At 40.6% G+C, this 14,871-nt stretch overlaps 1 protein-coding gene across 1 annotated transcript in view; it reads left to right on the forward strand.

Moving 5' to 3' along the window:
- The first annotated feature begins 1,919 nt into the window (after positions 1-1,919).
- LOC142749512 (TRPM8 channel-associated factor homolog) overlaps positions 1,920-14,871 on the forward strand; it is a 64,039-nt gene continuing 51,087 nt past the window's right edge. The window contains exons 1-2 of the mRNA XM_075857626.1: positions 1,920-2,530; positions 7,429-8,378. Coding sequence (XP_075713741.1) covers positions 1,920-2,530; positions 7,429-8,378 — 1,561 coding nt within the window. The remainder of the gene's footprint in view (positions 2,531-7,428; positions 8,379-14,871) is intronic.

The following is a 14,871-nucleotide window of genomic DNA, read 5'->3' on the forward strand; positions in this document are numbered from 1 at the left end:
GGACTGTAAGTAATATGTATGTTCAAATCATTAATATTCAATTCCCCCACAAATGACTCTAGGGACTCAAATGGTCCTTTCCAGCACAATAGAATGTCATCCATATATCTATCCCAGAGAGCTGCATACTTACTGAAGAGAGGATTTAAATAGACCACAAATTCCTCCCACCAACCCAAGTGCAGACAGGCATATGATGGGGCACAGGAGGACCCCATCGCAGTCCCCTGCAATTGGAGGTAGTACTTTCCATCAAAGGAAAAAGAATTATGGTTCAGTACAAAATCCAACATCTCAATGATAAATTCATTCTGATGAGTCCAATCTCTCCCTCGTTTCTCCAGGAAGTCCTACATAATGTGTGATTGAGGTATATAGTGTATATACTGATTGATAACATCCAGGCCTACTAGCAAAAAGGATAAATTATTCATTTTCCTTAAGAGATCTCCCGTATCTAAAACAAAGGAGGGTAACTTACTAACTTAAATGAAAGGCTTTAATTTTTCATCAACATATTTCCCAAGGTGATCTGTTGGACTATCGCAGACTGAAATATTTGGTCTCCCTGGCGGGGTTTCCGTATTCTTATATACCTTGGGAAGTATGTAGATTGTGGGGATACGTGGTTCCCTAAGTTCCAGATATTCATATTCATGTTTACTAATCAAGCCCTCATATAGGACATATATTAATTTTCTATTTAATGTGCAAGTTATGTTTCCTATCGGGTTTTCCGTTAAGCAACCATAGCACTTACTATCTAATTGTTACCTGATCTCATTGAAATAGTATTCTTCCCTGAGGAGGACAACGTTCCCATCCTAATCACTTGGTTTAATAACATCCAAAGCGGTTTGTGTAAAAATGTGCCATAAAAATATTTGCAAAACATGAGACTAAGTGGAACTAAACCAAAAATAATTGTGTCAAACAAATCGCGATGCAGTCTAATATAAAGTCTTTCTGCATCTATTTCAAATTGTGATCCCTACCTAGACAAAAACACTTGGAGCTCCTTATCTATAGAGATAACGGTGTATAAAGATGTGACATCACATGTTCCTAAAATGAAACCATAAGTGTTATTTGAAAAAGGACGGAGTGACTCAATTGTGTTCTGTGTATCCTTTAGGTAAGATTGAGCGGCCTTAGCATCTTTTTTTCTTTAAAAATCCCTCAAATGATAGGCATCCCAGAGTTTTTTATTTGGGTCCTTGTGCACTTTTGGTAATTAATAAATTGTTGGAATGACAGAATTTTTTATGTTCAGATATTCATACTCATATTATACTTAATTCCTACAGACTAGCCTTTATTAATATATCTAAATCTTTTTTTTTTTTTAAATGCCAGTGTTGGATTACTTTTTAATATTTTATAGGAATAATATTCTTAAAGCAGTTTGTTAATTTCTCTGTTATGATCATCATAATCTAAAACCACAACCCCATCCCCTTGTCTACAGATTTTATTGCAATCTGCGCATTGTTCAGAAAACGTTAGATTACCATAGTTTTTTGTTGGAACAAAATTCTTCAAATCTTGGATCATGGCTCTTTGATTGCATCAATACATTAATTGATAGTGTTTTTAGGGTTAAAGCAAGACCTGTTTTTAAAACCTGAATGTACAATGGGGTAATTGAATTGCTTTCGGTACCAACCTTTGCCCTGGGCGCGTTTGAGATGCTTAACAAATGTCGTTCAATTTGACTGCTTAGCAAGCTACTCATCTGCTGTCTTCAATAAAATTGAGTTGGACCGATGGAAGTTTTCGACAGAATTGTTTGTTACATATTTTGGCTACATTACAACTAAGCAAGATAGACTTAAAATATTCTTATAATTAATCTTAAACCAAATATATTTGCTCAAGTGTTCACTCCTTTGTCTTTTTTATTTCAGCTTATAAGAATTATGACTTCTAGTGACGATTACCACACTCTTGTTACGGGCCTCAGAAGCCTAGATTTCTCTGGGAGCAACAAGCCATGCAAGCTTCTTCTTACTGGCGATACTGCATTTCCAGTGATAGTGAGTCCTGAAAAACATGTTCTTATCGCTGCCTCTAAGTACGGAAAAGGGCGAATTGTGGTCATGTCCCATGAAACATATTTGGATCATCCTCAATTCATGGATTTCCTGAAGAACGCAATATCTTGGCTGAAATCATCCTCAGAAGCAGTAATTGGTGTTGATGCAAGCTTCGGCAATTTAGAAAAAACCCTCTCTGCCTCTGGACACAAGGTTGAGAAGATCTCTGGTATGAAAAAAGATTTGGGAGTGCTTTGTACAACTGGTTATGATGACAGTCATGCAGAGGAGATCATCTCATTTTTGAAAGAAGGAGGAGGTCTTCTTATTGGAGCTCAAGCCGGGGATTGGTCCAACAAACCTGATAATGTTCTGTTTAATTTTCCCGGAAATAAAATCACTTCTGTTGCTGGAGTGTATTTTACAGATGGTTATGGAGACAGCGGAAATTTTGATATCACTGATCAAATCCCAGTGATTCCATGGCACATTGAGTGAGTACACACAGTTCATAATGTACAAATTTCAAGCTTTCAATATACCACTTTAAGAGGGTTGTCTGGTTAAGAAAATCAGTTTTTAATATCCTATTAGGGAATTCTGAGTTAATAGTAGGGGGGATGGGGTGTTACTTGTCGAGGACATCTATTAGTTAGTTGAGTGGTCGAGTGTGGCTACAAATAGCGTTTCTCGGTCTGGTTCATTATTGAAAGACTTTTTTCTTAACAAAGAGTGTTGTTTTACATGTGTTTTCACTAGTGAGGTTTAATCTGTAACATTTTGTCCAATAGTTTTTCCAGCCGGGTTTTTTTTTAAGTTCTATTGAGAAGCTTATGGAGAAAAACGTTATGTTAAAAAATGTCACTGACCTTGAAAACACCATTCAAATGTCATAAATCAAAATGCTATATGTGTGTATGTGTATGTGTATGTGTATGTATATGTATGTACTAGTCCTTCTCAATAAATTAGAATATCATCAAAAAGTTAATTTATTTCAGTAATTAAATTCAAAAAGTGAAACTCATATATTATATAGATTCATTACACACAGAGAGATCTATTTCCAGCATTTTTTTTCTTTTAATGTTGATGATTATGGTAACAGTTAATGAAAACCCAAAATTTAGTGTCTCAGAAAATTAGAATATTATATAAGCCCAATTTTAAAAATGATTTCTTTATACCGAAATGTTGGCCCACTGAAAAGTATGTCCAGTATATGCTCTCAATACTTGGTTGGGGCTCCTTTTGCATTAATTACTGCATCAATGCGGTATGGCATGGAGGTGATCAGCCTGTGGCACTACTGAGGTGTTATGGAAGCCCAGATTGCTTTGATAGCGGCCTTCAGCTCGTTTGCATTGTTGGGTCTGGTGTCTCTCATCTTCCTCTTTACAATACCCTATAGATTCTCTATGGGGTTTAGGTCAGTCGAGTTTGCTGGCCAATCAAGCACAGTGATACTGTGGCTATTAAACCAGGTATTGGTACTTATGGCAGTGTGGGCAGGTGCCAAGTCCTGCTGTAAAATGAAATCAGCATCTCTATAAAGCTTGTCAGCAGAGGGAAGCATGAAGTGCTGGAAAATGTCTTGGTAGACGGCTGCATTGACTCTGGACTTGATATAACACAGTGGACAAACACCAGCAGACGACATGGCTCCCCAAACCATCACTGACTGTGGAAACTTCACACTGGACCACAAGCAACTCAGATTGATGCCTCTCCAGACTCTGGGACCTTGATTTCCAAATAAAATTAAAAATTTACTTTCATCTGGAAACAGGACTTTGGATCACTGAGCAACGGTGTTGGTCCACTGTGTTATATCAAGTCCAGAGTCAACACAGCCATCTACCAGGAAATTTGAGCACTTCATGCTTCCCTCTGCTGACAAGCTTTATGGAGATGCTGATTTCATTTTCCAGCAGGACTTGGCACCTGCCCACACTGCCAAATGTACCAATACCTGGTGTAATAACCACAGTATCACTGTGCTTGATTGACCAGAAAACTCGACTGACCTAAAACCCATAGAGAATCTATGGGGTATAGTCAAGAGGAAGATGAGACACCAGACCCAACAATGCAGACGAGCTGAAGGCCGCCATCAAAGCAACCTGGGCTTCCATAACACCTCAGCAGTGCCACAGGCTGATCGCCTCCGTGCCACGCAGCATTGATGCAGTAATTCATGCAAAAGGAGCCCCGACCAAGTATTGAGGGCATATACTGTACATACTTTTCAGTAGGACTACATTTCAGTATTAAAAATAATTTTTTAAATTGGGCTTATTTGATATTCTAATTTTCTGACACTAAATATTGGCTTTTCATTACTGGTTAGCCATAATCATCAACATTAAAATAAAAAAAATGCTGGAAATAGATCACTCTGTGTGTAAGGAATCCATATACTGTATGAGTTTTACTTTTTGAATTGAATAAGAAAAATCCAGATAAATGCTGTATTTGAAACCAGCCTAATAAAGAAAAGTCATTATGTGTGGGCAAATAAATTGCATACACTTTTCAATATATATTATGTTAAAATATATCTGCCCCTAAAGAAATTATAGACTCTTTTGTACTTAAAGTCTGCATCCAATTCACAGGCTTTAGACTTCCATAAACAGTATGTAGTCTGCTGAAGGTACTAAGGGAATAAGAATCCTCCCAGCAGCCTTTCATTATCTCCACGCCGCTTAACATTTCCGATAATTTCTATTATATTATAAAACTTGCAATAAAAAGGGTTTTCGGATTTTATGTAGGGAGCTTAATCACTGTATAATAAAGTTAAGCAACTGTCTAATATCGTTCTATGGGCATTAGAAATCTCATTGCAGTGAATGGAAGATCTTCAATGAGTGGCTTAGTGAATTGAAGGGGCACAGTGCTTGGAGATTCTAGCAATCCTGGGGGTCACAGGGCATAGACCCCCATCAAAAACATCTTCTGACATACAATTTCAGAAAATGTTAACCCCTTCAGGACAGCCATTTTTTTATTTTCATTTTAAGTTTTTCCTCCAGAATTTCAAAAGCCGTAACTTTTTATTTTTCTGTTGATATATCCATATGAGGGCTTGTTTTTTTGCCGGGCCAGGTGTAGTTTTTCACGGCACCATTTATTGTACAATAAAATGTATTGAGAAACCGGAAAAAAATCTTTGTGGGGTGGAATAGGAAAAAAACAGCCATTCCTCAATGTTTTGAGGGGTTCGGACTTTCACCAAACGGTAAAAATGGCATGTTATCTTTAGGGCGGGTTCACACATGGCGGATTTTCACTTAAATTCCGCTGCGGACACTCCGCAGCGTTAATCCGCAGCGGAGCCGTTTCTCCATTGACTTTCACTTTAATTTCGCAGTGTTCGTTTACACGATGCGTACAATTCCGCTGCGGAGCATAGGCTGCGGAGCGGAATGTGGTGTCCGCAGCATGCTCTGTCTGTTGCGGAGCAGTGGCGGACTGGTTGCGGACTCATGGCGGAATTTCTCCATTGACTTCAATGGAGATTCTAAGTTCCGCAATGAAGTCCGCAGCTGTCATGCACATGTTATGTGTGGTGCGGAGCGTATTGGTTTTTTAACATGACATTTCTTCATTCTGGCTGGACCTATGTATTTCTAGGTCTACAGCCAGACTGAGGAAGTCAATGGGGCTCCCGTAATGACGGGAGCATTGCTAGGAGACGTCAGTAAATAGTCACTGTCCAGGGTGCTGAAAGAGTTAAGCGATCGGCAGTAACTGTTTCTGCACCCGGGACAGTGACTACCGATCCCAATATACATGTATCTGTAAAAAAACATATAAGTTCATACTTACCGAGAACTCCCTGTTTCTGTCTCCAGTCCGGCCTCCCAGGATGACGTTTCAGTGGAAGTGACGGCTGCAGCCAATCACAGGCCAAGCACAGGCTGCAGCGGTCACATGGACTGGCGCGTCATCCAGGGAGGTCGGGCTGGATGCCGAAGGAGGGACGCGTCATCAAGACAACGGGCGGTAAGTATGAATTTCTTTTACTTTCACTAGGGAAAGTGCTGTCCCTTCTCTCTATCCTGCACTGATAGGGAGAAGGGAAGCACTTTTCCTGCAGTCCGCAGCGGCCAGTCCGCATCAATTTTCTGCACATTTTGTGCAGATCCGCAGCCGTAATCCGCAACCCGGATTAGGTGCGGCATTGATGCGGACAGTTGCGGAGGAATTCCGCCATGTGTGGTCATGCCCTTATTCTACCAGTCAATACGATTACAGCTATACCAAATTTATATAGTTTTTTTATGTTTTACTACTTTTGCAAGGAAGAAACTAATTGTTATAAATAAAATTTGTGTTTTGCCGCCACATTCTAAGAGCCATAACTTGTTTATTTTTCCATCGATTGAGCGGTATGAGGGCTTATGTTTTGTGTAGTTTCTATTGGTACCATTTTGGGCTACATGAGAACTTTTGATCACTTTTTATTTCATTTTGGGATATGAAGTGACCAAAAAACAGTGATTCTGGCGTTTTATATTTTTACGGCGTTCCCCGTATGCGTTAAATAATGCTATATTGTAATAGTTCTGAATTTTACAGATGCAGCGATATCAATTTTGTAGTATTTTTTATATTTTACATTACTTCAGAGAAAAAATGGGAAAAGGGGGGTTTTTGAATTGTTAATTTTTTTAACACTACTAAAAACGTTATTTAACTTTTTTTTACACATTTCATTAGCCCGTCTAGGGTACTTGAACCAGCGATCGTTAGACTAATGTATTGCAGTATACTGTCACTTTTACAGGCTCCTTAAAAGGAGATGACAAAAGGCAGCCCTGGGGCCCTTCATTAGGCCCCTACACTGCCATGACAACCATCGGCACCATCGGCACTTCCCATCGTGTTGCGGGGGGGCCATGAGCTGTCAGAGGGGGCCCCCTCTTTCTAACATCTTATATGCTGCGATCTTGCTTGATCGCAGCATCTAAGGGGTTAAATGACCAGGAACAGCGCGATCACTGTTCCTGGCCATTAGTCCCGGGTGTCAGCTGTGAAACACAGCTGACACCCGCTGCATAGGGAGCCGGCTCAGCGGGTGAGCCCGCTCCAAACATCACCCGCTGCACCATGATGCAATAGTACGCCGTAGGGCGGGAACAGGTTAAAAGGTGAACTTTCCCTTTACACAATTCTTTCTGTTGTACAGATAGCTTGATAAATAAAAAATTCTAATGAAACTAACTGCTTACCTTTTATTGGTGCATGTTTATATACCATAAACATTGCCTTGTCTGAAATCAATAGTTTTTAATAGTAAATATCTACTCTGCTTAGATTTCTCAGATAATGTTTAGATGTCTCTTACATGGTGCTGATGTTTGTGATTATTCTATCTTTACAGTGTGGACTTTTCAACAGACCTAAAAATTCTTCTGCAAGGTATAACCAGTCTGGACATCAGTGGGGAAGGTCTTCCTTCAGAACTTCTACTTCATGGACCATTGACATTTCCGGTTGGAATGACTGATGACTATCGATGCTTTGTTGGTGCCGCCTTTTATGGCATGGGACGTGTTGTTGTTGAGACACATGAAACATTATTATCTAGCCCTAAACTTAAGACTTTCACCATAAACGCAATTTCTTGGTTAGATATGGGTAAAAAGGGAAAAATTGGTGTCAGTAACAAACTGAAAGAACTTGCTAACGTCTTGCAGAATGAAGGCTTAACTTGTGAAGTATCTGATTTAGTTCAAGGGCTCAGTGTCTACTGCTGTACATCTTACAGTGATACAGAGGGAGAAAATATCCAGCAGTTTGTGGCAGAGGGAGGAGGTCTTCTGATTGCTGGACAGTCTTGGTACTGGTCCTACTCCCATTCAGATGTGGTTTCTCAATATCCAGGCAATAAAATCCTTAACAAACTTGGAATCGCCATTCTGCCTAAAACAGTTAAAACAAAATTGTATGATGCATTGGATCCTCAGGCAGCATCTAACACATATCACTTCCACAGAGCTTTGTGCCAACTCTTGAGGGATTTTAAGAATGGGGCTGAGCTTAATCCACCTCTGAGCTCCTGGATGTCACAGCTCAGAAATGATGTGTCAAGTTTTTTTAAGTTACCAGCAAGTCCTATTGTTTCATCAATGTGGCAAGAGCTTTCAGACCTGGTACAAGAATATCATTTACCCAATGTTAGTAAAGATCATCCAGTGAAAAGCTGCTGCAAAGATGCTTTTATTTTGAGCTTGGCCTACGAAGTCAGCTGTCTAATTGACTCATCATTGTGCGATGTTCCTTGCATAGACAAAGACTGTGTAACAGTAGAGATTGATGCTACAAATGATGGTAATGTATCCTTCTTCCTTCTTCTTTTTTTCTTTTAAATTCATAAAAGGAAGAAATATATATATAGTCTTAAGACATATTTAGGCTGAAGAAGTCAAGGAAGATTTGTAAAGTGCACCAAATTTACTAAATATGTGTGCCATTTTTGGTGCAAAATATTGGTGTAAATGTACATTAGTCATAAGGTGGCTTAAGGAAAAGAAATGTGTCAAACATGCCTATCGAGTTGCACCAAATACTCATTTTCACTAATTCACGCATTAACACTTTTGATGTATCTCCCTCAGCTGTCCGCAAACTGCAAATCTGGAGACAGATTCATTGCAAAGAGAGAAACACAAATCTAAAAATGTTTTTCACTTACAAATACAGTAACATAAAACTGACGGTGTTGTCTTTCCAAAAAATAACTGGGTGGAATGCTAGAAATAGATGAGGAGAAAGTCAATCTATTAAATGCGTGTTTTTTAAAGAAAAAAAATTTATACAGTGATGCGTAAAGTAAACCCTTCACCCACCCAAAAAAAAGTTTCCCTAAAATAATAAAAAATTTATATGTCACGGGGTCCAGGGTAGCATAAGAAACCTTACTATAAATACCGTGATAGACAGCATTCAATTTCTATGTCTAGATTTTTCATTGGCATTTGATACTGTGCCACATAAGAACTGCAAATGACTGGCTAAAGAATAGAAGACAGAGGGTGGTTATTAGGCTTGTTTCACAGTGTTTAGCTGTGTTTTTGCTACATTATTATTTTTTAACCTTTTTTTAGGGTGGGAAGGTGGGCTAAAAAGCTGCAGTTAGGGGAAAGTCTGTTGTCAAATAGTCTATAGTTAAATATGAGAATATCTACATCCATAGCGTTTTGGGTTGTGGTGATTTATTGAAACGCAGCATGCTGAAGGTGTAGAAAAACGCTTGTACAAAATGTACACAATTTAAGGTAAAAGACACTTTTTCATGCATTTTAAAATGCAACAATTAACCACTTGTTTTAGAATGGTTCCACGGAGATAAGCTGATTAAAGGCTGCCTTGTTTTTGGGGTTTCCAGCAATTAGATGTAATATGTTGGGGGACCCAGCAGAAAGTGATCATTTTTCCCAGCAGCGCCACAACTGGAGAAATTAAACATACATAAATTGGGTCACAGTTTCCAGTTGGGTACCACAGAGGTCAGCATTGGGCCCTCTTCTTTTCAATACATTTATTAATGACCTCATAGAGGGCTTATAGAGTAAAATGTCAACTTTTGTAGACAATAACAATAAGCTAGGTCTAGAAACTAAGGCTCTGTTTACATCTGCGTCGGAAGCTCCGTTAAATGACGGAAACCATGATGGGGACCCAATGGATGACATTAAAGTCAATGGGTGTATTTGGTGTCCGTCATCTGATGGATTCAGCGCTTCCAGTTTTTCAATGTTCTATTCCTATGACAAGGCAGAACAACAGAAAACCTTAAGGCCCTGTTCACACAGAGTTTTTTTGCAGGCAGGAACTGCTTCAGCCTGCAATTTCTTGCTGCGATTCTCGCTGCGTTTTTTCACGTCGTTTTTCGCCCTTTGGGCGCCGTGCGCAAAAAACGCAGAAAAAGGCGCTTTCTCTGCCTCCGATTTAATTCAATGGCCGGTCAGAGGTGGAACCGAGACAAGAAAGATCATGCCTCTTTTTATTACTGCCGAGGAATAACGCCTCTGCCTCCCATTGAAATCAATGGGAGGCGGTTTCGGACATTTTTTTGGTGCTGATTCCGACGTGGTTTCCGAGTCAAAATCAGAGTAAAAAAAAACTCAGTGTGAACTAGGCCTAACACAGATGTGAACGAAGCCTAACACAAATGAAGGTAGTATAGTATTATAGAGGAATCTGAAGAAATGTCAGGCTTCAACAGTAGTAGCAAATAAGCTTTTAATGTGGAAAAATGTAATGTTATCCACAGGATGAGAAAAAAAATTCTGTGATTACCTCTACAAATAGTAAAACTTACAATGAGACTTGGGCATATTGGTAAATAGTATGCTTAACCCCTTAGTGACCAGCTCATTTTAGGCCCTAATGACAAAGCTATTTTATTCGTTTTTCTATAGTCGCATTCAAAGAGCTATAACTTTTTTATTTTTTCGTCTACATAGCTGTATGGGGACTTGTTTTTTGCGGGATTAGTTGTACTTTTTAAAAGCACCATTTTAGGGTACATATAATTTTCTTATTAACTTTTATTAACTTTTTTTTGGGGAGATTATAAAAAAAAACTGAAATTCCGCCATTGTTCTATGCGTTTTTAAATTTACGCCGTTCACTGTGCGGCATATATAACATGTTAACTTTAATCTATGGGTTGGTACGATTACGGCGATACCACATATGTAGAGGTTTTTTATGTTTTACGACTTTTGCACTATAAAAACACTTTTGAACTAAAATTATTTGTTTTTGCATCGTTGCTTTCCAAGAGCCGTAACTTTTTTATTTTTCCATCAATGTAGTGATTTTTTTGGGCTTGTTTTCTGCGGGACGAGACGTAGTTTTGATTGGTACTGTTTTGGGGTGCATGGGACTTATTGATTCATTTTTATTATGACTTTTTTGGGGGGCAATGGAAAAAATTGCAATTTCGCCACTGTTTTTTGCGTTTTTTTTTACGGTGTTCACCTTGCGGTTTAAATTACATATTAACTTTATTAATGGAGTCATTACGGTAGCGGCGATACCATATATGTGTACTTTTATTTATTTTTTACACTTTTACTAAATAAAACCACTTTTTTTTACTGTAATTTTTATTAATAATCTTTATTTCACATTTATTACTTATTTCACTAGTCCCACTAGGGGACTTTACTGTGCGATCTTCAGATCGCTGCTATAATGCTTTGGTATACTTCGTATACCAGAGCATTATTGCCTGTCAATGTAAATCTGACAGGAAATCTGTTAGGACGTGCCTCCGGCGCGTCCTAACAGGCATATGTCCAGGGCAGACCTGGGGGCTTTTATCAAGCCCCCGGCTGCCATGACACCCCATCGGAAACCCGCGATTGCATTTGCGGGCCGCCGATGGGTGACAGAGGGAGCGCATCTCCCTCTGTAAACAAGTTAAATGCCGCGGTCGCTATTGACGGCGGCATTTAACGGGTTAAACGGCCGCGATCGAAGTAAACTTTGATTGCGGGCGTTGGAGCAGGAGCTCAGCTGTCATCAGACTGCTGAGCCCCGGCTCCAGCCTGTACGGGGGACCCGTGCAGGACTTAGACTAGGCTCACGTGAAAAGGCGTCAGCCTAGCCTAAGGCCCCCTAGTGACGAACGTGAAAAGGCGTATTGTTGGTCACTAAGGGGTTAAAGGGGTTTTTCCATCAGAGACATTTATGACATATCCACAGGATATGTCATAAATGTCAGATAGATGCGGGTCCCACCTCTGGGACCCGCACTTATCTCTAGAATGTGGCCCCCATAATCCCATTCTACTGCTCTGTGTTGTGGCTGAATCATGTGATTTCCGACCATGAATTACGAAACCTGCGTAGCTCGCTGAGCTACGCTGTTTCCGTAACTCCCATAGTAGTGAATGGCAGTTACGGAAGCAGCGTAACATGCGAGCTATGCTGTTTCCATAACTACCAACTATGGGACTTACGGATAAAGCGTAGCTCAGCGAGATACGCTATTTCCGTAATTCATGGTCGGAAATCACACGCCTCAGCCACAACACAGAGCAGTAGACCGGCTTTAGGGGGCCCTGTTCTAGAGATAGGTGCGGGTCCCAAAGGTGGGACCCGCATCTATCTGACATTTATGACATATTATGTGGCTATGCTATAAATGTCTGCGATGAGAAAACCCCTTTAACCCCTTCCCGACATTTGACGTATCCATACGCCAAAGTCGGGTAGGGGAAGTATGGAACGGGCTCACGGAGTGAACCCGCTCCATACGATGCCGGTGTCGGCTGTTTGTTACAGCCGACACTTCAGAGTAACGAGCGGCATCGCGGTCGAGTGCAATCCCGCTAGTTTAACTCGTTAAATGGCGCGGTCAATAGCGACCGCAGTATTTAAACGTAAGAAAGAGGAGGCGACCCCCTCTAACAGCTCATCGCGCCCCCCGCAACGCAATTGGTTGCTATGGCTGCCTGGGGGTCTAATGAAGCCCCCTAGATCCGCCTCCGGCAGGGCTTAATAGATGCCTCTCAGAATCACGATATACTGCAATACATTAGTATTGCAGTATATCGTGCAAGCAATCTAACGATCGCTGGTTGAAGTCCTCTAGGGGGACTAATAAATAAACATAATTGGTATTGCCGCGTCCGTAAAAGTCTGAACTATTACAATATATCATTATTTAACCCACACGGTGAACGCCGTAAAAAAAATAGTAAACGCCAGAATCTCTATTTTTTTGGTCACCTCATCTCCTACAAAAAATGAAATAAAAAGTGATCAAAACGTCGCATGTACACCAAAATGGTATTATTAAATACTACAGCTTATCCTACAAAAAATAAGCCCTCATACCACTTAATCGACGGTAAAATAAAAAGTTATGGCTCTCGGAATTTGGCGACACAAAATACATTTTCTTTTTTACACTTAGATTTTTACTTGTAAAAGTAGTAAAATATAGAAAAAACTATATATATTTGGTATCGCCGTAATCGTATTGACCCACAGAATAAAGTTAACATGTTGTTTTATTTGCACAGTGAATTCCGTAAAAACGACGCGCAAAAACCATGGAGGAATTGCTGGGTTTTTTTCATTTTCAACCCCACAAATAATTTTTTTCCAGTTTTCTGGTGCATTATATGGCAAAATAAATGGTGCTACGAAAAACTACAACTCGTCCCACAAAAATCAAGCCCTCATAGGACTATATCGACGGAAAAATAAAGAAGCTATGGCTTTTGGAAATCTGAAAAAGGGCTGCGGCGGGAAGGAGTTAATTCTAGCACCCAGTGGTTAATTCTAGCACTCATGGGATTCTTAAACAGGGGCTAGATGCACAGGATGACATAGTCTAAGGGCATGCCCACACGTGGCGGATTTCCTCCGCAACTGTCCGCATCAATGCCGCACAGAATCTGCGTTGCAGATTCTGCGGCGGATCTGCCCAAAATGTGCAGTAAATTGATGCGGACTAGCTGCTGCGGACTGCGGTAAAAGTGCTTCCCTTCTCTCTATCAGTGCAGGATAGAGAGAAGGGACAGCACTTTCCCTAGTGAAAGTAAACGAATTTCATACTTACCGGCCGTTGTCTTGGTGACGCGTCCCTCTTTCGGCATCCAGCCCGACCTCCCTGGATGACGCGGCAGTCCATGTGACCGCTGCAGCCTGTGATTGGCTGCAGCCGTCACTTAGACTGAAACGTCATCCTGGGAAGCCGGACTGGAGAAAGAAGCAGGGAGTTCTCGGTAAGTATGAACTTCTATTTTATTTACAGGTTGCTGTATATTGGGATCGGTAGTCACTGTCCAGGGTGCAGAAACAGTTACTGCCGATCGCTTAACTCTTTCAGCACCCTGGACAGTGACTATTTACTGACGTCTCCAAGCATCGCTCCCGTAATTACGGGAGCCCCATTGACTTCCTCAGTCTCGCTGTAGACCTAGAAATACATAGGTCCAGCCAGAATGAAGAAATGTAATGTCAAAAAAGCAAGACGCATCCGCAGCACACATAACATGTGCATGACAGCTCCGCAACAGCCATTGCATGCTGCGGACACCAAATTCCGCACCGCAGCCTATGCTCCGCAGCGGAATTTTCCGCATCGTCTAAACGAACCCTACTAAATAGAAGTGGAAGTCAATGGAGAAACGGCTCCGCTGCGGATTAACGCTGCGGAGTGTCCGCAGCGGAATTCAAGAGCAATTCCGCTACGTGTGGCTTTGCCCTAAGGGTACATTCAAACTTAGCAGATTTTGCAGATTTAGCAGAAAATATCCGCAGCAAATACGCTGACAGCCGCACAGAAATCAGCAGTGGATATCCGCACCTAATCTTGTAGATTTCCCAACGGCACGTGTCATTACGTGACCGTGGCAGCTTGTGAATTGAGGCCAGGTGTACAGAGATCGGTAGGGACCAGGGAAGTATTGCCACGGGAGCACCATGGAAGTGAGTATAGTTTTTTTTAATCTAGTTTAAACTATATGGACTTGTGAATTTTGCTGTGGATACACAGGTAATCATAACACTTGGCAATGTTTGCAGAATTTTTTTCTTCCCCATTGAATTCAATAGGAAAAGTCAGCTAAAAATCTGTGCACTATCTGCATCAGAAATTGAAATGTTCATATCTCATCGACTTCCGCAAATACAGAGAGAAAACCTAACTCTTTTATAAATCACTAGTCAGACCACACATGGAATATGGTGTACAGCGTTGGGCACCTATATACATGTATAACAAAGACATATCTGAACTGGAGCAGGTGCAGATGCAGGGGACCAAAATAAGTAAAGGGATAGTCCCATATTAAAC

Source organism: Rhinoderma darwinii, chromosome 3 (assembly GCF_050947455.1).
Source record: "Rhinoderma darwinii isolate aRhiDar2 chromosome 3, aRhiDar2.hap1, whole genome shotgun sequence".
Lineage (NCBI taxonomy): Eukaryota > Metazoa > Chordata > Amphibia > Anura > Rhinodermatidae > Rhinoderma > Rhinoderma darwinii.